The 26,486-nt window shown below is 39.5% G+C and overlaps 1 protein-coding gene across 1 annotated transcript in view; it reads left to right on the top strand.

Annotated features, from left to right (window-relative positions):
• The window catches only part of ZNF507 (zinc finger protein 507), a 43,535-nt gene that overhangs the window by 3,441 nt on the left and 13,608 nt on the right, over positions 1–26,486 (top strand). Inside the window, exons 2-4 of the mRNA XM_065899484.1 lie at positions 4,042–6,176; positions 7,824–7,941; positions 11,559–11,673. Coding sequence (XP_065755556.1) covers positions 4,044–6,176; positions 7,824–7,941; positions 11,559–11,673 — 2,366 coding nt within the window. The 5' untranslated portion in view covers positions 4,042–4,043. The remainder of the gene's footprint in view (positions 1–4,041; positions 6,177–7,823; positions 7,942–11,558; positions 11,674–26,486) is intronic.

Here is a 26,486-nt window from a genome sequence, read left to right as displayed (position 1 = left end):
GGGAAATGAATGTCGTGATCTCCCTTTGCTGCCTTCGTATCTCCTGTCATGGCTCCCCATTGGCATAACTCAACTAGAGGGCATGGGAGCGTAGTGATGTAATCCCTCCTGGGATAGAGAGCAGAGTGGAAAAGAGGAGACAGCCCAGAGGGGCAAACGGGTGACGTCCAGCATGCTCTTCTTTTGGAATACAGTGTGCATCTTACCTCTTCAAAAAGCCTTTTCTTCCCTCCCTAGACCAAAATGAGCTCTTCAGTCTCTGTTAGGATTTGGTCATTGGATGTTGCCTTCTGACTACTTCACCTTGTGTACAGCTGGGTTATTTTAAAACTGTTAATTCTTTTTAACTTCTAAATATGTTATTCTTATCCACTTAACTCAGTTTTAAACTCTGTGAGTATTATAAATTTAAAATTTTTTCAATTCTTCTTGGTACTTGGCTTGGTGCCTTGTAAAAAATGTTTTTTTTTTAATAAATTTATTTGGGCTTCCCTGGTGACGCGGTGGTTGAGAGTCCGCCTGCCAATGCAGGGGACACGGGTTCGTGCCCTAGTCCGGGAAGATCCCACGTGCCACAGAGCGGCTGGGCCTGTGAGCCATGGCCGCTGAGCCTGCACGTCCAGAGCCTGTGCTTCGCAATGGGAGAGGCCACAACAGTGAAAGGATCGCGTACCGCAAAAAAAAATAATAATAATTAATAAATAAATAAATTTATTTGTTTATTTTTGGCTGCATTGGTTCTGCGTTGATGCACGGGGGCATTCTCTAGTTGCAGCGAGCAGGGGCTACTCTTCATTGCGGTGCACAGACTTCTCATCACGGTGGCTTCCCTTGTTGTGGAGCATGGGCTCTAGGTGCACGAGCTTCAGTGGTTGTGGCATGCAGACTCAGCAGTTGTGGCTCGCGGGCTCAGTAGCTGTGGCGCACGGGCTTAGTTGCTCTGCAGCGTGTGGGATCTTCCCGGACCAGGGATCAAACCCATGTCCCCTGCATTGGCAGGCAGATTCTTAACCACTGTGCCACAAGGGAAGTCCTTTAACTTTTTATTTTTAAAATTTTTAAACATTTACACAAGTAGAAAGAATAATATAATGAACTCCTAGATGCTCATGATTCCAGCTAGAAAATTTGCTGTTCTTATTTTATATCCTGAACCTGTTCACTCGCCCCCCACTCCCCCTTGGTAATTTTTTTTTTTTTTTTTTAGGTTTCATTCACCTTGATCTCTTCTTGGAGGTCATGGATAGTATGCAGATTATCATAATCCAGGTTGTCGGCAATCTTGAGCCACTAGGATTGAATCTGTACTCCTTATTTTTATCTCTTTTATTATTCAAATTTTACTTCACAGCATGTAATCCCATATGTATTCAACACACACACACATACACGCACACGCACATTGGTGGCCTAAGTGAAATTTTGGTGAAAAATTTGAGTTGGCCAATATTCAACTTAACTTCCTCTCTGTGTATACTTTATTGTGAGCTGTTTATCTAACCTTTTTTAACAGTCTTTTGTTTTAATGAGACTTGTGCATTGACTTTGCCACATGGACCCCAAATGGTTTTTCAGGTGTTTCTTGATGTATTTTATGTTGTCATATGTGTTTTATAGGTGCCGTTTTCGTACTTATCCTCAAATGTATGCAGCCTCTAAAATGAGATACTTACATAAATGTTCAGGGAAAATTGGAGCATCTGCTGCAGATTTCCATTAGCTCTTAATGCCTGAGCAGACACAGCTTTAAAATCTGAATGTTTTGTCAGATTCTTTTGTATTAGTCTTTTTCTTGAGATAAGATGAACTCCTCTTCTTCATTTTGCTTTCTTTTTAAGGTACACACTGAAATATCCACGGGGAGCAAATTTGCACTGCTCTGACTTCCTCCTATTATGTCATTAAATAGAAGAAGGATAATGAGTCACCTTTGTAACCCTGTGGGTGTGCAAAGTCTGTTGAGCAAATATTCACTGGTTAACCTCCAGATTATCAGTCAGCCTGCGTGGATGTCACATTTCATGGGAAGGAGACCTTCCATCTATAGTAGTGCACCAAATCTTATGTAAGAAATTAAATGTTCAGGGATTCCTATTAGCTCTTAAATATGTAAGAAATTTGCATTTAACAATTGAAAGAAATAAAGCCTTAAGTGAATGACCCTAGAGGGAAATCAGTAATCACAAGAAGAGCCAAAGCTTCCCTTGGCCTAAAAATGTGGAATTCTCGGGCAGTAAGGTGACTTATGAAGTCACAAAGGGTTTTTCTAAAGAAACAAATTGTTTCCCCCACTGGTCCCTTCTTTAGTAACTTAAGGTTGAGTGTAGAGATTTAAAAACATTTCTGTACTTCGTACTTGAGAAAGGTGTAAAGGAGCTAGTCTTTTGAGGTAATGCCCTCAGGTTGTTTAGGGGAGACAGTGGCTAAAGGGCCACTGGCATTGGGGAGCTGGCACAGCTGTCATTGTTGTAATGGCTGTGGAATGCATTCCCTGCTGGGAGTGCAGCTACAAGTGGAAGAGAAAAAAGCTGATCGCACAGAGCAGGGTATCAGGACAGTGGGAAGAAGTAGTACTAAAGAAGCTGAGAGTAAAATGTTTACCTTTTTGCATGACATGGATCTGGGTATAGAAAAGTTAGTGTGCCACAAAGAGTAGAAAATAAGAGAGGAAAATCCATAACTGCTGTCAGTTGATGTGGGAGAACTGGGCCTGCAGCTGGCCAGAGCACTGGTGAGGTCTTGCAGGAGTTTAGGTATGATCTTGGCAGTGGCTAAAGGGCCCCTATATGTTGATTCAGCCATTTGAGGGAAGAGGAGCCATGATTCGCCTCCTGAAGAGAATTCCGAGCCTGTGACTGAGGTTTAAGAACAGTATGATCTTTGGTCTATAGCTGGTGCCACTAGAAATTTTGCTGGCATTTATTGAATGTTGTGAGTAAGATTCCAGAATGCACCTAAAATGTGGAAAAACAAAACTTGTTGCTGGAAAAAAGCCTAAACTTAAAAACGTGATCCAGGTCAACAAATGAATCTCACTTTAAGCCAAAGGAAATGTTTGCAGTGAAAGTACTGCCAAGAAATAGAGTGTTCAAGATTTAGGCTGAAAGATAAGCATTTTATGTTAATGACTTCCTCGGCCATAACACATTACTACAACCTACAGATAACCTGTAGGAAATGACTTTTTTAAGGCCTCTGTGCTTTTTTAGACCTATAACACGACCAGGATATCAATTTTTTCCTTCTCCGATACCCCTTTCCCTTTCAGAAAAGAAAAATGTATGTGTGTATGAGTAATAGTTGACCACTAATATGACCTCTAGAAAAAACCACAGCATAGTTTGTGGTTTATCTTCAGGAAAATAAATCAAAGGAAGTAAAAGAAGGAACTGGATCATTGCTTTTATTTAGTTTCATTTGCATAATACTTCTCAAAATACACTGTTCCCTTTACAATAGGTTACATGCCCATATTTTCACAATTCCAAAGATCTAGGGAGAAAAAAAAAACACATGCTTTTAGTAATAAAACCACAATTATATTTGGTGCAAGAAGTTGTCTCCCAAGAATTGTATCAGTCATGTGTTGGCTTTACAGAATAGTATTTCATAATAACTTGAGGTGGTTCCACATGCCCTGGGAATGGCTGTATTCCTTTGATAATGGAATAGCAGTCTTTTTTCTTTTCTTTTCTGGCATTGTGCAAAAGTGAAGGAGTACTGATTAGGTCCAGCTAGATGTCTAGGGGAAAGAAAGTGAAGAAAAAAGGAGATGTAGATTGTTAAAAGTCATTTCCAAAGAAAGAAATGAAGGATGGAAACACCTCAATCATCAGTCTTGATAGGGGACAGCATTCCAAAGAAAAATTGTGAGCAATTTAAGTCTCTGTTGAGGATAGTCAGGTGTGTTGATATGGAACTCCCAGGTTAGAAAATACTTAGATTAGCTTAAATCTAAGAGTAGTTTAGATTTCCTGAATTATATGCCTGTAATGATACTGTAACCTGGTGATTCTTTCTGTCATATATTCTCCTTTTTAGATATGGAAGAAAGCAGCAGTGTCGCCATGTTGGTGCCAGGTATTGGGAAACAGGAAGCTATGTTGACTGCCAAAACTGTCATCAGTCCATCACTGGAAGTTGATGAAAAAAGAAAAGCTAAAACAGATCCATTAATCCATGTTATTCAGAAGTTAAGCAAGATAGTGGAACATGAAAAGTCACAAAAATGTCTTTTAATTGGCAAAAAACGGTCACGTTCAAGTGCTGCAACACACTCTCTTGAAAGTCAAGAATCTTGTGAGATTCCAGCTAAAGTAACCCAGTCACCTGCTGCTGATAATAGAAGGGCTGAGATGTCACAAATACATTTTACCCCTGACTCTCTCGCCCAGAACGATGGGAAGGCTATGTCTTACCAGTGTAGCCTTTGTAAGTTTCTGTCATCATCTTTTTCTGTGTTAAAAGATCATATCAAGCAGCACGGTCAGCAGAATGAAGTGATACTAATGTGCGCAGAGTGCCATATTACATCTAAAAGCCAAGAGGAACTTGAAGCTCATGTGGTAAATGACCACGAAAACGATGCCAACAGTCACACTCAATCCAAAGCCCAGCAGTGCGTAAGCCCCACCAACTCTTTGTGTCAGAGAACCTCAGGAAGAAATAATGAAACCGTTCCTGACATCCCAGTCAGTGTGGACAGCCCACAGACTCATACCATCCAAACGGCATCTGTGGCAGAAATGGGTAGGAGGAAGTGGTATGCCTATGAACAGTATGGCATGTATCGATGCTTGTTTTGTAGTTACACTTGTGGCCAGCAGAGAATGTTGAAAACACATGCTTGGAAACATGCTGGGGAGGTTGATTGCTCCTATCCAATATTTGAAAATGAAAATGAGCCCCTAGGCTTGCTGGATTCTTCAGTGGCCGCTGCACCTGGTGGGGTCCACGCAGTAGTCATTGCAATTGGAGACAGTGAACTGAGTATCCACAACGGGCCGACAGTACAAGTGCAGATTTGCAGCTCAGAGTCATTATCATCTTCATCTCCTTTAGAACAGAGTGTGGAAGGGGGTGTTCATCTAAGTCAGTCAGTTACCCTTGACCCTAATGAGGAAGAAGTGCTGGAGGTGATTTCGGATGCAGAGGAGAACCTGGTTGCTGATAGCCTACTTTCGTCAGCACAGAAAATCATTAGCAGTAGCCCAAATAAGAAAGGTCATGTTAACGTGATAGTGGAGCGTCTGCCAAGTGCTGAAGAGACTCTTCCGCAGAAACATTTCCTCATGAATGCTGAAATTGAAGAGGGGAAAAACCTGAGCCAGACAGAAGCCAAGATTGCATGTGAAGGAAGAGATGAAGTCTATCATGCTGATAAATGCACTGTCGATATTGGGGGGCTGATCATAGGCTGGAGCAATACAGAGAAGAAAGACAGTGAGTTAATAAATAAAGGACTGGCTACTGATGAGAATGCCCCACCAGGCCGAAGAAGGACAAATTCTGAGTCTCTCAGACTACACTCATTAGCTGCAGAAGCCCTGGTCACCATGCCTATAAGAGCTGCAGAGCTAACGCGAGCCAACCTTGGGCACTACGGGAATATAAAGCTTTTAGATCCAGACACCGGACAAAGGCAAGTAGATGGTACATTGGCAGCGTATTCTAAAATGATGTCACCACTTAAAAGCTCTTCGGAGGGATTGACTAGTTTCAACCAAAGCAACTCTACCTTAGTAGCACTCCCAGAGGGTAGGCAGGAATTGTCAGATGGGCAAGTTAAGACAGGTATCAGCATGTCCTTACTCACGGTGATTGAAAAATTAAGGGAAAGGACAGACCAAAACGCTTCTGATGATGACATTTTGAAAGAATTGCAGGATAATGCCCAGTGCCAACCCAGCAGTGATACAAGTTTGTCAGGAAGCAACGTCGTGGAGTACATCCCAAACGCTGACCGGCCCTACCGCTGCCGCCTGTGTCACTACGCCAGCGGTAACAAGGGCTACATCAAGCAGCACTTGCGAGTCCATCGACAGAGACAGCCCTATCAGTGTCCTATCTGTGAGCACATAGCTGACAACAGCAAAGACCTGGAGAGCCACATGATCAACCACTGTAAAACAAGAATATACCAGTGCAAGCAGTGTGAAGAATCTTTCCATTATAAGGTAAACATTGGTTCATGAAATCATTCGGAGAACCTTAGAATTTTAGAGCATGGAGGGAGCTTTGTAGATACAGTCCACCCACCTCATTTTATAGGTAAGGAAACTGAGCCCCAGAAAAGTTTGGTAATCTGCCCATGGGATCCCAACTAATTAGTATTAAAGTTGGGACTGAAGGCTGGGTCGTCTGGTGTAGGACTTTTTCCCCCTGCCTGCCGCCTCCTTAACAGGCCCTGTTTTTATTGGTTTAGTGTTTCCAAGTGTATATCTTTTTTAAAGTGTGTTGATTTTAAAGTGCAAGGGAATTACAAGGGATGTACAGTGGAGGAACATTGTACACTCATTTGACTTACACAAAGTTAACCCTATGTGATCGATGCAAAAAAATACCTATTTTTCATCTTATGTGGCCCCAGAATGCAAGTCATTCACTTCAGCTGCTACACAACCAACCAACAGTGATTTATATCCTTGCACAAGCAAAAATGGACTGTATGGGACTTAATGAAAGACAGCACAGTGGAAATAGAGCCATGTATGTTATATTTTATGGGAAGTTTACAGTACCTTCAAGTATCGTGATTTTCATTTTAAGTGCTACCTAAAACCAACAACCAGTATGAAAATACTGTTTTTGTAAAGGCAACTTGTGTTCATTGAATCATTGGTTTAGAACTTTTCTTCAATATGCCAGTTGACTGTTTGCGGGGGAAAAAAGTGTATTGTAAAGGGCTGACTGGGATGTCGACTTTTTTCTCAGTTTAGCCAGAGTTGGGGTCCAGCTGGTAGTAAACAGGTAAGCAGGAATCAAAAAGCCTTTGATTCTGAGATTCACTGCCTCTTGGATTGCTCTCATGAAATTCTGAAATGGCCTCTGGCCACTGGACAAGTAGCCATTCAAATGGGCTGCAAAGGCAAGTTCCAGGAGCTGCTTTTGCTGCTGCACTCTTTTTTTTTTTTGCGGTACGCGGGCCTCTCACTGTTGTGGCCTCTCCCGTTGTGGAGCACAGGCTCCAGACGCGCAGCCTCAGCGGCTATGGCTCACGGGCCCAGCCGCCCTGTGGCATGTAGGATCTTCCTGGACCCGGGCACGAACCCATGTCTCCTGCACCGGCAGGCGGACTCTCAACCACTGCGCCACCAGGGAAGCCCGCTGCTGCACTCTTGATTCATGGGGGTGGGCGTAAGGGGGAAGATGTCCTTGGAGTCGCAGTTCCAACTAAGTTTCTTTTACAAATTTCGTTGATATTTAAAGGCAGAAATCATCTGAAGTGCAGAAGTTAACTGATTGGATTTATTTTTGTGAAAGTACTGAGTTATTCTGAACACTCTGCTCTTTCCTCTGGGCTCACCAGTGTTTCAGGAAGCATACACATGCCATGCGTAAGCACTCCCTAAGACAGTGGTGGCTTCCTTTCAGAGAATGTGAAAAGAGGAATTGCCTTTTTGATAAGATTGTGTTTTCCTTAGTGTATTTCTTTCCATAAGCTGTCAAACGTTTCAAGTAATCTTTTAACACGTTTGATTTTTAAATATTGGTAGTGTGTTCTAGGTACTAGGTGACAAAAGCAGTTAACTCCTTCTACAGCCTCCTAGTAACCGTAAATATGTTTATTGAAAATTACATATTAATTTCTCTCAATTTTTTAGAGTCAACTGAGGAACCATGAGAGAGAGCAACACAGTCTTCCAGATACCTTGTCAATAGCAACTTCTAATGAGTCAAGAATTTCCAGTGATAAAACTGATGGAAAATGTGTTCAGGAAGGTATCTGCATTTTCTTGTATAGATGATATTGATTAGCACATGAAGTAAAAAATGCCCTTCGTTGTCATGTGGGTTATTTTCAGGACTAAAGCTCCATCTATTTGCCTCTATTTTTAAGCTGTGTGAGTGAATTTTATCTCTGAGTACTAAATGAAGTACTGTATTAGTAAGTACTCAGCCTCAACCGTATAGGTAGATATACTCTGCAATGTATGCCGTCCTATAGGAGCCAGGTACAGCAGAAACCCTGAGATGACACGCCGGCAAGCCAGGGAAGCTGCAGCACAGAAAGAAAGCCTCCTTTCCCTTTCCTTTCTCAGTACCAGCTGACCCACTGAGAACGTAGCTTTTGCAGATGGTAGGCCCCCACCTCAATCTTTAACTGAGGCTTCCTGCTGTGATCTTATTCTTATCCAAGTGTAACTGCCAGATTTCATCTGCATTATTTAAAAAAACAACACAGGCTGTTTTTATGTACTGGTTAGGTACCAGTCAGCCGAGTTTCTGCTAATAGGAATATTAGAATCAAAAGATTTAATTAGAGTTCCATGAAAAGGCGGTTGCCACATCCGGAGAATTAAAGTGTAATAAGCTGTGCTTCCTTGCATCATCTCACTTAAATTGATATACTTTAAATGTCTCAAGTGTAGTACATAGTGTTTATGGGAAGTAAAATATACTGGAGTGACTTTCCTTTTTAGATTTCCTAAGAATTAAAGTTAGGAACAACTGCAGAGTAAAGTGTTTTACCATAATGTTTCATTAAACTGACCCCAGAAAGCAAAACTGGTTCTAGAATGTTTCTGAAAGAACTGATTTTGATACCGCTGCAGCACCAAAATTCCCTTGTCAAACAGATGTCATCCCTGTAAAACTATCCAAAACAAAAGGAGTTTATGACATAGCATCTGTTCCTGCCATAGATGGCTGAGCTAAAACTGTTTTGTTTCCTTTTTACAAAATAGCCCTAAATGCCTCCTTTTATGTTAATTCATTATGTTTCCGTATCCCATTTAAGGGAGACATTAAAACATTTGATATCTTTGGGCCATAAATCCCTAATGAAGGAATAAAGTAAGTACTACTCACTCAGTGGCACCAACTGTGGTTACCACCAGCGGTAGAATATGTCTTTTCTAGCACCATCTCTAAAAACAATTTTAAACTGGCCAAATGGGTTAACAAATTAAAACGCACAATTTGAATTAAAAATATTGAAATGTCAGCTCAAAATTAAAATAACCAATTTGAGCTTCATGGCGTTAGCATCTATCCACCACATTCCATTTTGCATCCTCTCTGTGGCGCATGCTCTGTTTCTTAGGGCTACACGTATGGATTTTAAATTGCTTGCCATGCCTCTCCTCCCCACCCCCACACCTCCACTTGGCTCTATCTGCTGTTCTCTGTCATGGTAGTGTAACAATTCAGACGGCTGATAACCTCCAGCGTACTTACATCTATACTGATACTTTATTGATTCGGTATTAGATCTCTCAAAATCTAGTTTTCAGGCCAAAGAACAAGTTTTTAGCTCACAAAGAAGATAAAAATAATTCATGTTTATCAAAACTTTTTTAACCCTTTAATAAACTAATTAAACAAGAGGTGAGATGCATGCTTCTGTGGCTTCCAGCCTTCATCCATCACAATAGGACAGATAACTTGTGGCACGTTTTTGACTCAGAGATCCAATGTAATAGTACCTCAGACATTTGTTCTGCCAGAAGGCGTGGAGTGCCCATCCTGAGCTGGATACTGTGCTAGGTGCTTGGAGTGCGGTGGAGGTGTCACTGCCTTCGAGGTACCCAGCCCAGTGAGGAACCCAAAACTGTACTGACAGGTATGTCAGCAAACACCACAGGTGCTCTGAGAGCTCTGGGCAAAGCACTTTCATATGCTGTTTCTTCATGAAATTTAATTAAATTGTTCTTTATTGTAAATCTGTAATTTGCCAAGTCCTGGGGATTCTGTGTAAGCAAAACAGGCAGATACCTACCCTCAGGGAGTCTGCAGCTAGTGATGGGTCAGACTTGACCCAGACATGCAGGTAACGTACAGACTGCGGTGAAGGAGGAGTACAACATGCTCCTGGGCTTACCAAACCATGCTGGGAGGTTCAAGTATTTCCGTTTCGTAGATGAATAAACTGAGTCCTTAAGAGGTGAAATAATTTGCCCATGATCACATTGGTACTAAGTGGCAGAGCAGAGACTAAGCCCAAGTTTTTGAAATTTAAATCCAATATTCTTTCCATTGGAAACAGTTGCTTGAAGTAGCACAGGCTCTCATTCTGTGCTATATTAAGTTTTTCCATCTGTCATTTTTATTAGTTGTCGTTGATCTGTAATATTTCTCACACAAAACCATTATCCAATATTTCACACTTCAGTTTTTCAGAGTTTGTTTTTTTTTTAACTGTATCTGGAGCAGTGCCACTTATCAAGCCCAAGTTTTTAACCTACCAATTAAGAGCAATACTTAGATTATAATTATGATTAGTGTGTGTATTAATGTTATAGATTTATACCAGGAAATCAGGACATTTTGTTCTGCCTGGCAAAAATAGTTACTAGCAAAAGAAATTTTAATTTTAGAAAGCTTAAATTTAACCTACGGATTTTCTTTGTTTTGCTAAAATTTCCATGTGGGTTTTCTTTTGTATCACCACTTTTACTTTTATGCAGTGTGTGCTGTGTTCTACCTAAGCTTTCTTCCTGTCGTGTCTTGTTCTTCAGCTTCTATGCTTGCTTTGTTTCTGAATATAAAGCAGTCAGGCTGTGAATAGGCTGTGGACCTTGTGCTGACAGAAGCGTAAATAAATCACTGAATATCTTCAGGAACAGTTTCCTATGACCAACTCATTCTGCTTGTATTGCCTCAAGCTTACCCTGATTTGAATTCCCCAGCCCTGTTGTTGCAGAGTGAGTTTAGTGACAAGGCCTGTTCCCATGGATCCATGTTTCCTGGATTTCGGAGAGCTGCATATTCATGTTAGTCCTTGTAAGCTGTCAGCTTACTAGGTATAATTATACTACATTAAATAGCACTTAATACTTTGCCATTGCTTTCCCTTCTGTTGTTGCTTTGATAGCTGACAGTTATAAACACAGGAAACCTACAGAGTGAAAAAGCTTTGGGCTTTTTATATTGAGTTTGTTAGATATGCTTTGTAGCCATACTTTATAATGTTGTATTATAGTATTAAATTACAGCTTGTTGGCAAATCAACGTTTCCTTAAGACAATATATCCAATATTGATTAGACTAACACCTTTCAAATTTACAGTGTATCTCTGGTTAATTCACCTGCTACACAATCAGCAGGGCAGCTGGCATCAGGTTCATTATATTTTAGAATTTTGTACAAGGTTATGTAGAAGCTAACCCAATGTATCTGTGTTTACAGATCAGATGATATTCACTTTATATCCACTGATAGTGCAGATGTAGGAGAACCTGTAAAGCTACATTCAAACTTGTTAACTTTATTAGAGAAAGCCTTCATTGAAATGTTAGTACTGTATGGTATAAATACTCGTTTATAGTGGAATGTAAATGCTGTCATTTTAATCTAATCAAAGCACGTCACTAAAACTGTGAAATACTTTGTCCAGGGAATAAGTCGTCGGTCCAGAAACAGTATAGATGTGATGTATGTGATTATACAAGTACAACGTACGTTGGTGTCAGAAACCACAGACGAATCCATAATTCTGATAAGCCTTATAGGTAAGTGTGATGATCCTAGAGTTTTAATACTTGTGTTACAATACTCTATAGTAAAGAAAAAAGTAGAAGTAATTAAAAATTCATAGCAGTTGTTTAAACATAGGTTAAGCACGAAGAAACTTTCACTTCCTGGTTTCATGAGTATTGCTGACTTTGTTAAAGAATGTGAATTTTAAGCTTGAGTCTTAGGATGATAGGCTTTTTTTTTTTTGCGGTACACGGGCCTCTCACTGTTGCGGCCTCTCCCGTTGCGGAGCACAGGCTCCGGATGCGCAGGCTCAGCAGCCATGGCTCACGGGCCCAGCCGCTCCGCAGCATGTGGGATCTTCCCGGACCGGGGCACAAACCCGTGTCACCTGCATTGGCAGGCGGACTCTCAACCACTGCGCCACCAGGGAAGCCCTAGGCTTATTTTTGACTAGATTTTGTCTAGTTGCAATATAAGAAGATGTCTATATCTGTCAGTTTCATGTGGGTATAAACTCATAGCAGTTTTCAGTGCTTAGAGTACATTTCAATAATTTGGCAGTTAAGTACTCAATATTCCAGCAAAAGATTCTTAAAAGTAATAAAATTCCCTATGAAAGATTCTGTTTCCGAAAATAAATCTATCGTGTAGAGTAAGGTCATTTAATTTAATTTTGTCACTTGATTTTTTACAAAAGCCAATTCTAATACGTATTCAGAAAATATAGGCATTCTCAGTTGATCAAGATAGGCTGATAAATAGAAATAATTACTTCTTAAATAAACTTTGCCCCTTGAGAATAAACTGCTTGTTGTTTAAGTATAGTAAAGATGCAGATATTTTTGCATAGTTTGTCCAGCTGTCACAGAGCAATTTGTTCTACTTGCAGCTGTGAGGGAACATCAAGCTTCCACTCAGAGTTAAGCCAGTCACCATAACCAATAGTGAGTGCTAGGCAGTGGCATGAGCTCTTTTAACCCCTTAACAAAACTTGATTCGTGTTTTAACACTCTCCCCAGGTTTTATACGTATGACACAGGTCACTGTGGTAAAGTTACTGTATTAATGTCTAAATGAAAACCTGACAGACTATGCCTTAAAATGCCATTGTTTGATCCCATAGTGTGGCTCTCTCTATATATATATGTATACGGTTTTAAATATTTAATACACACTTAATTCGCTAACCAGCAGACTTATTTATAATCACTTTGCAGGCAGTGTATCTCTTTGCAAAAAGTTTTGTAGCTCCATGGAAGCTGTTTGATGTTGTGTCATTGTCTCTATTTTTATTTCAAATATTTTTAAAACTGGGATTGCTAAGAAAGATTTTTCCCCTGAGTATTATTAAGGCCATTAACCATTATTAACAATAGCTCAATGCCATACATTGTAGATGAAGCATGCTAGGTAGTATTTAACATGTATCATTTATCATTTACACTAGGAAATATTTAGGAGAGCATGATGGAAATGGAGGACACTAGTTCATCTGATATGAGGAGAAAGCCTTATCTTTATATTTCAGGTGTCTGTTCTTAAATTTAATGACATACCATGTAATCCAGGCAAGAATAAGATAACGTTCTCTGGGTCTAGAACTAGACTGTTCGTTGAAATTCACTGAGAAATATTTATTGAGCAAATATTATGTTCCAGGGGCTGTGTTAGACTCTTAGACTGTTGTCACAATAAAAAGGTATCATCCCATCCTGATGGTGGCCCAGATTTCACAGAGGACAAAAAGGAAAAAAAAGGTATCATCCCTGCCATCTTGAAGCTTTAGACAATGAACAAGTAAACTCTCAAATATACAATTATGATAGATTTATGAAAGAGGTTAATGATTGATTCTGGTTCTGTAGAAGAGAGTTTCACATCCACCTGAATAGATTAGTCTTAAGCTAAAAGACTCATTTTGATAGCTTTTGCTATTTTAGGGATTATGTTTTCTCATGTTCTTAAAATACTCACACTCATAGGATTGGTTGCAAGTTGTCCTAGGGACTTCCTTCCAGTGGGCAACATCCTGTGAGAATCTTCTTCCTGTTACATCAGAGAAGTCTCAGTATGTTATTTTCCAGATTTGTTCACACCGTCTCACTGGGTTTGGCCTGAGTGCCTCAGAAAAAATGTTGTCATACCAACCCCTCCATGTAATTATTACCTTTCACGTAAGACGTATTTTCCAACTTTCGAACCTTGTGACTCTTCTTTTAACCTTCTTTAAATACTTATCCTTCTTTGTCTTCGTGGGATTTGCCGTCTACAGAGCATTATGGATTAACATGTTCTATTCCAGTATGTTTCTGGGACTTTCTCTTCATTGTCACATACTGTTTGCCTTAAGCTTAGCTAGGAAGCACAGCCTTCTTGATATCTAATTTAATCTCAGTAGTTTTTCTGGCTTATTTCATTTGTGCTTCACTCAGTTCTGCTGCCTAGTACACTTATGGTCAGAGTTGAGACTTGTTTTCTCAGGGTGCCTACCCTGTGCATTTTTCATTCCCTACTTTTTGTAAAGAAACGTGCTCACAAGTAGCAGTGATAAATTTCTTACAGAGTGAGAGTGCATCGCTACACCACATGTAGTCTTTGCATGAGGGCAGAACAGGTTGATTGTGTGTGTTTAGTGTGCCTGTTATATGTGCCTGTTTCTGCAGTATTGATAACTATTCTTTTCCCTTGCCTTTGCTTTTATGTTGCCATACTGGTCCTTCACTGAGCCCATTCGTGTGATCTGGGCAGTATAGCTTCATGTATCAGAGCCCTGGCTCTGGGAGCACATAGTCCTGGGACTGAATCTGAGCTCTCTGACTTATGGCATTTGTCCCCTTGGGCAAACTATCTCACTTCTCTATGCTTGGCCTTGTCATTTCTAAAATGAGGATAATTAAGACACCTGCTTTACAGGACTGTTGTAAGGACTAAATTAAATACCATATGTAAGATCCTGGCACATCATAAGCACCCCATAAATGGTAGCTGTCTAATAGTTATTGGGCCCAGTTTTTATCCTTATCTCTTCTCACTGATTCATTGTCTAACCATACACACAAAAAAACGTTGACCTCTCATCATTTGGGAAACAGAGTAATTCTGTTCGTGGACAGGAAGCTTACGAGTTTTTTTTTGTTTGTTTTTTTTAACAAGAGAGATGCTGTACCCAGGCAGAAATACTGTCACAGCTGAGGTCCCCATGCTGTGTTGACTGCCTTGGAGGCGACTCAGTGTCTTGGGGAGCACTCGTGCTCTAGTCTCAGGCCTGGACCATACACCACCTCTGCCCAGCCGGGTGACCCTGGGGATGTTATTCTAAGCTAACCCTCCTTTCCCATATGAACCTGGTGAGAATATTGCCCAGCTCATAAATTTTGGGGAGGATTGAATGAGATTATATGTATTAAGCGCCGATCATGTTACTTGGAGCATTGAAGGGCCTGGTTCCTTTCTTCTGCTCATCAAGTCATGAGGTCATCTCAGAAACCCTGTCCTCATTGCAGAAGGAAGAGAGCTGTTTTTCATTCCTATGTTAGGACAGGGAAAGATGAAAAAAGCATCATCCCATCCCAGTCCTACCAAATGCAGCAGACTTTGTTTTTCAGTGCTTTATTAAGGAACATTCTGAGTAAGCCACATACCAGTTATTGTTATACTTGATATTTATAACACTGACCCCAAAAGTTACTAAAAGGTCCATTCAGAATTTTCAGGTATTGGATCGTCTTCAGTTTAGTTTAATATCGCAGTACTAGAGTTCCCCCTGCTTTCCTTCCCCCAGTACCACCTTTGTGAATGACTGGCTAGAGATGGAAGATGGGACAACAAAACGTCTTCCTCAGGTTCCCAAGTTTCCTCCTGACTATGTGGCATTGAACCCATTTTCCCTTAGAAACATAATTGTATTGGAACTTAGGTTCCAAAACTACATGGCAAGGCGGAGGGTAGGAGGGACAACATGACAGAGGGAAGTACATGGTCTTTGGACTGAAGTACTCAGTACACTCCCTGGCACATAGTAGGTACTCAGTAAATGACGTAGTTATGTGTATACCTCAGTTTTTTTAATCTATAAAATGGCTCTGGTTGTATAAGTTTATTATATTTTGAAAATAAATATGTAGTAATATTCTTCCTTAAGTAGAAGAGCTACCCAGATATGTATGTTGATTTTTTAATACAAATCTTATTTTAATACCCAGCCCCAAAATACCCAATATTTCCTTAAATGTTTCAAAAGTATCCTTTTAGAGTTATTTTGTTTATATTAGGAGGTCTAAACATTGCATTTGATTGATAAGTCTCTGTCTCTTTAAAATAGACTTTATAACTTACGGCAGTGTATATCATGAAAATTGCATAAGTTAAAAACATACAGTTTGATGCATAAATTAAAAGCATACAGCTTGATGAATGGTCACAAAGTAAACCCATCCTTGTAACTCCTCAGACCAGGAAATAAACCATTGCCAATTCCTCAGCAGCACCCTCTTCTTGGCCCTTCCACTCACTAAATTCCCCCTATTCCCCACCAGGTAATCACCATCTTGACTTCTAACATCATAAATTAGTTTTGCCTGTTTGTGAACTTGATATAAATGAAACCATACAGTACATATTCTTTTATGTCTACCTTCTTTTTTTTTATGAATTTATTTTTGGCTACATTGGGTCTTCATTGATGCGTGCAGGCTCTCTCTAGTTGCGGTGAGCAGGGGCTACTCATTGCGGTGGCTTCTCTTTTGGCGGAGCACGGGTTCTAGGCGAGTGGGCTTCAGTAGTTGTGGCACGTGTGCTCAGTAGTTGTGGCTCGCGGGCTTCAGTAGTTGCGGCTCGCAGGCTTCAGTAGTTGCCACATGTGGGCTCAGTAGTTGTAGCGCATGGGCTTAGTTGCTCTGTGACATGTGGGATCTTCCCGGACCAGGGATCGAACCCGTGTCCCCCGCATTGGCAGGCGGATTCTTAACCACTGCTCTACCAGGCAAGTCCCTATTTCTAGCTTCTTTCACTCAACATCATTGTGTGTAATTCAGTGTAGAACTAATGCATTCCTTTTTATTACTGTATAGTATTCCATTGTAAGATTATACCACAATTTATTTTTTTATTGTACTACTGATGGATATTTGGATTATTGCCAGATGTTCCCCCATTGTGAGTAACACCATTTTGAATACTCTTTTACGTATGTTTTGGTGCATATATGAAATGGTTCCTTTTCCATTGGTTTATACCTAGGAGTGTAATAATATGTGGGTAATAAGGGTGTGCTATGTTCAGGTTTGGTGGATATTGTCAACAGTTATCCAAAATGGTTATACCAGTTTACAGTGGTTGTACCAGTTCATACCCTCATCAACACTTTGTATTATCAGTCTTGAATTTTGATCATTCTGGTAGGTGTGTATGTTGTTGTGGTTCTCATTTGCATTTTCTGATGATTTGTGAGGTTGAGCATCTTTTCATTTGTTAATTGCACATTTCTTTATTGGGTGGTCTGCCTTTTACTGACTGATTTGCAGCGGTTCTTTATGTGTTCTGAATACAAGTTTTTTTGTCTATTATGTATATTGCACATATCTTCTAAACTGTGGCTTGCCTTTCTACTCTCAGTGGTGTCTTTTGAAGAACACAGATTTCTAGTTTTAATGTAATCAAATTTATTAATCTTTTTCTTTGTAGTTAGGGCTTCTATGTCTTTATACTCTGAAGTTGATGCTGATTTTTCTGAATAGCCTTGTGAGTAAGGTAGACGATGGAGGGAGGGGTAAAAATGTGTGCTTATAAAATAATGACCCTGATTTTCAGGGATTCACATCAACTGGGTCAAAAAACCTGTGTGCTTATGTGTTAATGACTCTGATTTTCTAATATGACACAAAAAGTAAAAGAAAAATCTTTAAAAAAAAAAAAAAAATCCAGGGACTTCCCTGGTGGTCCAGTGGTTAAGACTTTGCCTTCCAGTGCAGGGGATGTGGGTTCGAGCCCTGGTCGGGGAACTAAGATCCCCCATGCCTCGCAGCCAAAAAACCAAAACATAAAACAGAAGCGATATTGTAACAGATTCAATAGACTTTAAAAAATGGTCCACATCAAAAGAAAAAAAAAATCCAGAAAGGTTTTAAGCAATGGAAATGACATTTGGAATGACAGGGTTGCCTCCTGTGTGTGGTCAGTCATTATAAAAAGTCTGGTCTTTATATAAATATAAACATATTACAAACAGTAATAATAATAGCTAACTTTTTTTTAGAACATTTTTCATGGACCAGGCAATGTGCTAAGTACTCAATATGTGTCAGCTCACTTAATCCTCATGACAGCCCAGTACTTAGGGATATTACTACCCCAGTGTTGTAGATATGGAAACAGAGGCTGGAAGGACTGAACAATTTTCCATTGTCTCAGAAATGGCAGAGCCAGGGCTTGAACCCTTGCTCCTGTCAGCTATGCTGTTCTGCCTGTACCTGCTTGGCCAGAGAGAACTCTTCGTGAGCCGCACTGCCGCTGCATGCCAAACCACCTCCAACTTAGTGGTGTGAAACAACAGCTCTTTTATTTTGCTCAGGGATTCTGTGGGTCAGGAATTCAGAAAGGGCACTATAGGGGTGGCTTGTGTCTGCTCCGTGAGGTCTGGGGCTCGGGAGGGAAGGCTTGAAGGCTGGAGGTGACTGAGACGGCTGGGGTTGCAGGCATCTGAAGGCTCCCTCACCAGTCTGGGGGTTGATGCTGGCTGTCAGCTGGGGCCTCAGCTGGGGCCTCAGCTGGAACACGTACATGATTTCTCCACGTGGACTTTCCAGATGTGCTAGTTCCAAAAGTGAATGCTTAGGTAAGAAGTAGACAAAAGCTGTATTACCTTTTATGACCTACCCTTGGAAGTCACATACCATCACTTCCACCATACTTGCAGACTTCTTAAATCTCTTTTAATCTGAAGGCATGTTGAATCGTTAGTCAATTGTGTTGGCTTGGGGAAAATCTCAAGTCTTTGAAAAACTTCAGTTTGTTTTAAGGAAAACAGTTTAGCTGATAGTTTAATTTGGAGGGAAAATACATGCTTTGTTCGGAAGGAATGAACTAAAGGAGTTTGTTTTTCTCAGTGGTATAAAGAGTTCTTGGGTTCCTCACAAAATTTGAAGTGGCTACTTCTCTGGGCCTTAGTTATTTATTCCTTTAAAAGCATAGAAAACTAATTGAATGTGGTAAGACAAACCCTATTGCAGAATTTCTCCTGCAGTCTTTTCATGTATGTTCAAGTCACACCTCGAATATTGCAGGACATCCACATTCTGCTTTCCTCTGCCTAACCTCTCAAGACAGTTGTTCCTAATTGAATCAGACCTGGAGTAATGTCCAAGTAAGGCCTCAGGCCAAGGAAATAGGGTAGTTTAACCACATCCTTATCTCTGTGGGGTTCTGGGACTAAAGTAACTGACTCTTTATCGATGGGAGAAAGCCTGTAGAAAAATTCAGTCCGTTTTTTAGCCAGATTGAGAAACCTTGGGTTTTCCAATGTCAGATGTTTTCCACACCACCAAGCAACTCAATTCTCAGCAGATATTAGCTGAGTGTTCTGGAAATTTAATTCAATTCTGACACTTTTCTACCTGGAGGTAGTATCAGATCCCACCAGTTAAGGGCCCAGTCCCACAAGACTGCCGTTACTTCAGATGCCAATCACAAGTCTAGGTTGTTACCTGTGCTTCTGACTGGCTGACTGTAAATCGGGTTTTAAATCAACTGTAAATGAGGTTCTCGTGACTCCCTCCTCAGGTTTGATTAATTTGCTGGAGAGGATATTATAAAGGATACAGATGTACAGCCGGATGAAGACGTACAGAGGGCAAACTCTGGAGAGGTGGAACTTCCATGCCCTCTCTGGACATGCCACTCTGCCAGCCCTTCCATGTGTTCACCAACCCGGAAGCTCTCTGAACCATCCTTTAGGTTTTTATGGAGACTTCATTACATAAGCACCATTGATTAAATCAGTGGCCTTGATGGCTGAACTCAATCTCCAGTCTCTCCTCTGGACTGAAAGTTCCTACCCTCTAATCACATGGTTGGTTCCTCTGGCAGTCAGCCCCAATCCTTAGTTTACCTAGGAGCGTTCCAAAAGTCACCTCATTAACATAACGAAAGAGTTCACTGCTCTCATCACTTAGGCGATTGATTCCAAGGGTTATAGGAGCCCTGTGCCAAGGACTGGGACTAAGACTAAATACATATTATTATAAATCACAGTATCACAGGTTTCTACATTGTTCTTTTTCTGACTCAACAAAACACGTGGTCATGGAATTTACATCTTCATAAAAGAATATAGATAATAAAAAAGTAAACTATACTTTCAGAAAATAAGTGCAGCGAAGTGAATAAAACAAGGTAGTAGTATAATAGTGGTTTGTTCTAATTTTTTTTTAACGAAGAGAATTTGGTTTGCTCCACGGAATTGTATAGGAAAAGTGGAGAAGGAATGAAAATGTGAAAATAATATTTTAGCTAACGGAAATATATTCTTAAGGGAGTAAAAATATATTTTAAGCCACCTTTACATAACTTCAAAGTTGAGGTTCTCTTATAGTATCCCTTCTCTAATCAGTTAAAAATCATTTTAGTAAATGCTTACCCTTATCAGATTGTTCCTACTTTTTTTTTTCATACTTAGATCTTTTAATGAATATTCACCACTATAAGTGTCCCTTCAGAATAACCTTTGTAACCAGGCTAAGGTAGGTACTCATAGAATTAGGACTTAGTTGTTCAGCACACTGCTCTTGCTTTATCTCTCCTTTCCTCTCCTTAAAAAAAAATTTTAAGGACTTCATATTAAGGGATACTGATTAACAGCAAATTTTACAGAAATAAGTCTTTGTCCAACAAAATGAGAGAGAGAAACTTGGAAAGTAAAAAGCTTCATCTATATGCATTGTTTACTTAGGAAAGCTAATGAAAGTGGTAGATTCTAGGTTAGCTCATAGATTACATTGAATTGTTAGAAAAGAGCATTTCTGACCATGCATAATATTTCACTGTAAATTTTAGCTTTTCTCAAACTTTAAGGTGTACTTGTCCTCCACACACTATTCTAAAAATAATTTGAGTGTTTACTTCTGGAATATGTGATTCACGACTTCTATAAATATCCATTATTTATTTATTTATTTTAATTTTTATTTTTGGCCATGCCACACAGCTTGCGGGATCTAGTTCCCCAACCAGGATTGAACCCGTGCCCCCTGCAGTGGAAAGCGCACAGTCCTAACCACTGGACCACCAGGGAATTCCCTCCATCATTAATTTAAATGTGCTTATTTCATCATAACTGGTGTCTCCCTAATGTAGTAAATGCTGACAGGTCAAAAGCCTTAAAAATGGCAATGTCCCACAGTTCAGGAACATTCTTACCTCTCGGAAAGTAAGAGGGGCAATCATTATGGGGCACACAGGGAGTTTCAAAGGTATACTGGTAATATTCTACATCTTAACTATGAGTGTTCATTTTTTCTTTATTATTCTTAAAGATTATGGGGGTTGGGGGATGGACTTTATCCTACAGAATAATCAGCAATAGATATAGAACATATTTGTTACAAGATTGTTTATAATGTTTAAAAGATCAAAAACATTCTCTGTACTAATAGTAGAATGATTAAGTGATGACACTTTCATAGGGTGGAACATTAAACCCCATTGAAAATGTATAACTTTTAACTTGAGAAAGTACTATGGAACATTGTCAAAAGTAGGATTAAAAATCTGTAGTATATTTCCACTTTTGCTTCAGATCTATATATGTACCTTAAAAAGATTGGGAAATTATGCAAGTGATTCTTTAGAATCTGTACTTAACTTGCCTGTATATTTTTTGTATAAGGGATATAGATTATATAATCAGGGAAATGTTTAAATAAAGACCGCATTTGCTGACCAGGTGAGTTAGGACAGAAATTGGCTTAGCAATTTTAACTAAACATCCAAAAGCAGGGGCTCCCGTTTTAGACAATATACCAAAGTAGATAAAGTGAACAACTCTCCCAATGACAATAACTAAAATGCTAGGTAAATATTTAAAACAGTGTTTATATGTATAGTTCATCTATCAGGGAAACTGAGAAACTGCAGAGGTAAAAATCAAAGTAAAGCAGGTAGCCTGTGAGGTAAATGAGCTATACTTATTAACATGAATGAATCTCAGAAACATTGAGCCAAGACAAAGAAGTCACACAAGAATACATAAAGTGTGATTCTATTTATATGCTCAAAAATATGTGAATAAACAATATGTTAGGGATACATATAGGTAAAACTAAGAAAAAGTAAACAAATCATATAATACAAAATTCAGAGAAGTGATGCCTCTTTTGAGGAGGAACAGGTATGAGATGTTGAAGGAACCCACAAAGAGCTCTTTAGAGGTAATGTTCTCCCTTAAGCAAGTGTTATGAACCCAGTGTTTATCATTTTTTTAAATTGCATATACACCTTATACCACTCTTTTACATGTTTCACCAAAAATCATTTTTCCAGTCATAAATGTAAAGTATTACAAATTCTGTGGGACAAATGCTGATAAGGAAATGAAGTTAAGTATGTGGATTTTGTGGGTAGTTCAGTTTCTTGTTTGAGGTTTTGATTGGGTAATACATATGTGCACAGATGAACTTAGCTTGTCATAGTTTTCTCTTAAAATAATTCTGTTGCTGTTTGTATTGGGATCATGTTAAGCTTCTAGATTAATTTAGAAAAAATTAACAACTTTATACAAACAAGGTATGGGCTTTTCCATTTTTTCAGGTCATCTATTCTGTCCCTTTAAAGTTTTTTCCATGTATATTATTGTGTACATTTCTTGTTTTGCCTGTGTGTATATCCACACACACATATATGTATGTATTAAGTACACAGATAGTCCTCGGTTTGTGCAATAGCGTGGGACTTTAAAAATGACCGTGCAAGCTGGAACCATGCAAAGCCATCTTAATTAACGGTGAAAATTACAGTTGTTCGATTACCTTTAAACATTTTTCTTAAAACATTAAAAACTCTTTTCTGTCAGTTATATAGGGAAATTAAAAATACTAAAAGTAATGTTAACCTAGTACACTGTAACTTAAAAACATCAAGAACTAAAGTGTTTTATTTCTTTTTTTTTTTTTTTTTATAAATTTATTTATTTTATTTATTTATTTTTGGTTGTGTTGGGTCTTTGTTGCTGGGCGCCAGCTTTCTCCAGTTGCGGCGAACGAGGTCTACTCTCCGTTGCGGTGCACGGGCCTCTCACTACGATGGCCTCTCCCGTGGCGGAGCAAGGACTCCAGGCACGCGGGCCTCAGTAGTTGTGGCGCATGGGCTTAGTCGCCCTATGGCATGTGGGATCTTCCCGGACCAGGGCTCGAACCCGTGTCCCCTGCATTAGCAGGCGGACTCCCAACCACTGCGCCACCAAGGAAGCCCTTAAAGTGTTTTATTTCTTGTAAGAAACTTCTCAAGAGTAGTTTGCGCGGTGCTTGCCTTCTCGTTGTAGGCCTTACAGCATGGGGTGAGCAGCTTTTCTGTGCATTGGCCAGTTGTCATACTCCTTTCTAAGTATGGATCAACTTTCAAAGACATTTTATCCTTTGCTCGTTAAATATCATGAAACATCTCCGAGAGTTTCTGTAATATGAAATTTTTCACTGGCATAAACTCCCTGGGGAAGAACTTTCCTTATTTATGTCGTTAAGTTCATCTTCATGGAGATCCTCTGGCTGCATATCCCGAGTTTCTTCAGTGGTGGCAGTGTCAGCATTCCTGTGGTCAGCTATTTGTTCTCTAACTCCATTTACATTTGAGTCTAATTTTACTTCCAGTGTTACCACTTTTCTGTTTCTTGCTCTATGTACTTCCATTTTGTTGGCCAGTTCTCTCTTTTGGATTATCCATTTTTGTAAAATGTCACATGGGTTTATCACTGGGATACAAGGAGGCAACGTAACTACATACTTTGCTGTCTGTGAGTGAATTAATAGAAGTGAGTGACTAATCACTGACAGACTTTGAAAGAAACAACATAATTAGTCACTGATCATAAAGCACCTTTGTTTTCATAGTGGACCAAAGAGTTCCCGGTGAAGTTTGTACTCTACAGTTACTCACAGTTAATGTACTATGAAATTTGAACAGTGTTGTTAGGAGACTCATTTAACTAAGCCATAGTAACCAAAATCCATGCATATCAGAACCATACACAGCAAGGACTGCCTACATACACACAAGCACACACATACACACATACTTATTGCTAGGCTTATTCCTATGTATTTTTTTTTTTTCCATTGCTCTTATAACTTGGATCTTTTTGTTCCTTTCCTAGCTTTCAGTATTGTTACTTGGGAAAGCTGTTGATCTATACAGGATGTTAGCTTTACATGCTTATTGAATTATCTTATTACTTGTAAAAGTTTTTAATTCCTGTTGGATTGCCAGGTATATAATTGTATTATCTGCAAATAATTTTCTCAACCTTTCCTTTATGATATTTGTACCTCTTCTTTTTTTTTTTATTTATTTATTTTTTTTTTTTTTTATGCGTTACGCGGGCCTCTCACTGTTGTGGCCTCTCCCGTTGCGGAGGACAGGCTCCGGACGCGCAGGCTCAGCGGCCATGGCTCACGGGCCCAGCCGCTCCGCAGCATGTGGGATCTTCCCAGACCGGGGCACGAACCCGTGTCCCCTGCATCGGCAGGCGGACTCTCAACCACTGCGCCACCAGGGAAGCCCTGTACCTCTTCTTTTATTATCTAATTGTACTGACTAGTAGCTCCACAACACTTAAGTAATAGTGGGGATAGTGACCATCCTTATTTTGTTCTTGGGCTTAATGGGAATGATTCTGGTGTTTCCTCATTAAACTTTATACTAGTTTTGGGGTTAAAAGAGATATATTTTTGAAGATAGATAGGTAGATAATTTGTAGAATTATTCATCTACTGTATTTTGGTGAGAAATTTTATTGAGTGTTAACTGGGTTTAACTGTTGTCAGCCTGATCCAAGTACCTCCTAAAATGTGGTAGGGTACACAGCTGTACCCATGAAGTATATTTGCAAAAAAAAAAATAGAAGTGAAAAAAACTAACGGTGAATCTAATGAAACCTCTACATCAGTAGTTCTCACCAGGTGAGACATTTGGCAGTGTCTGGAGACATTGTTGGTTGTCGCAACAGGGAGAGAAGGTGCTAGTAGCCAGTGATGCTGCTAAAAACATCCTACAATGCCCAGAGCAGCCCCCACAATAAAGAATTATCTAGCCCAATGTCAAGTGCTAAGGTTTAGAACCCTTTTCTAGATCTCACTACCAGTTTACAAAAACTGTGGGGAATACAGGAACATAACACTAACAGAAAGTAATTAGTGCAGTTCATAATATGAGAAATTCTAGAAGGCAGATGACCTGGTTTCTTCAACATATGAATGGCATGAGGGGGATGGGGGAAAGGAAGAAGAATTATTACAGATTAAAAGAGACTTAAGATATATGCCAACCAAATGCAATATAGTACTACACCATTTTATATGAGGGACTTGAGCATCTCAGATTTCGGTATCTGTGGGAGGTCTTGGAACCAGTTCCCTGCATATACCCAGGGACAGCTGTGTAGATCTTGTTTGGATCCTCATTCAAGTAACACATTTCTGCAAAAATCAGGGAAATTTAAGTTGGGGGAATACATGAAACAAGACTGGCAGAATGTCGATAATTATTGGAGCAGGGTGGTGGAGATTCATTATTCTTTCCTACTTTAGTTTTTTGCTTAAAGATTTCCATAATAAAACGTTTTGTTAAGATGGATACTGAATTTCTTTAGATTAACTTTCAGTGACAACAGTGAAAATATGACTTTTCTCTTCTGATCCTTTCAAATAGTGAATTATAATAATACTTTTCCTAATATTAAATTCTCTGTATTCCTAAAATAAGTGTCCCTTCTTCATGGTATTATTATTGTTTTAATGTACTGGAAGATTCTGTTTGCCAGCATTTTATATCTGCATTGGTAGTCATAAGTGAGATTGATGTGTAGTTTTCTTTTTTCTGTTGCCCTTGCCAAATTTTAGTATCAGTGTTATTCTAACTTCATAAAAAGACTTTGAAAGCCTTTTTTAACTCTGGAACTTTTAAAGGTTCAAGCTAATTTAAATACAGAGAAGCTGGCTACTCTATTGACTTCAGCCACTGGAATGGTAGGCCTTTAGAAAAAAAAAATTGGTTATTTCTTTTTCTTCTTTCTCTGTTTCTTAAAAGAATGAACATATACTGGTGCAAACATCACAGCTTATGGGCTGTGTTCTCAGTGACTTTTTTTTTTTGGCCACACCACGAGGCATGCAGGATCTTAGTTCCCTGACCAGGGATCAAACCCTGCAGTGGAAGCGTGGAGTCTTAACCACTGGACCGCCAGGGAAGTCCCAACTGTCAACTCTTTTTAATAGGCTATTTTTAAGAGGCAATTTAGGTTCATTGCAGTATTGAGCAGAAGTACAAAGATTTCCTATATACTCTCTGCCCCACACATCCATAACCTCCCCCATTATCAGCATTCCCCACCAGAGTAGGCCATTTGTTAGAATTGATGAGCGAATATTGACACATCATTATCATCCTAAGTCTATAGTTTATATTAGGGTTCACTCTTGGTGCTGTACACTATATGCATTTGAACAAATTTATAATGACCTGTATCCACCATTACAGTATTATAGTATCATACAGAGTAGTTTCACTGCCCTAAAAATTCCCTGAATCCCACCTTCATTCCCCCTCAGTGGCCCAAACCCTGGTGACCACTGATCTTTTACTG

The sequence above is a fragment of the Phocoena phocoena genome, chromosome 20 (genome assembly GCF_963924675.1).
Source record: "Phocoena phocoena chromosome 20, mPhoPho1.1, whole genome shotgun sequence".
NCBI lineage: Eukaryota > Metazoa > Chordata > Mammalia > Artiodactyla > Phocoenidae > Phocoena > Phocoena phocoena.
This window is presented reverse-complemented; position numbering and strand designations above follow the sequence as displayed.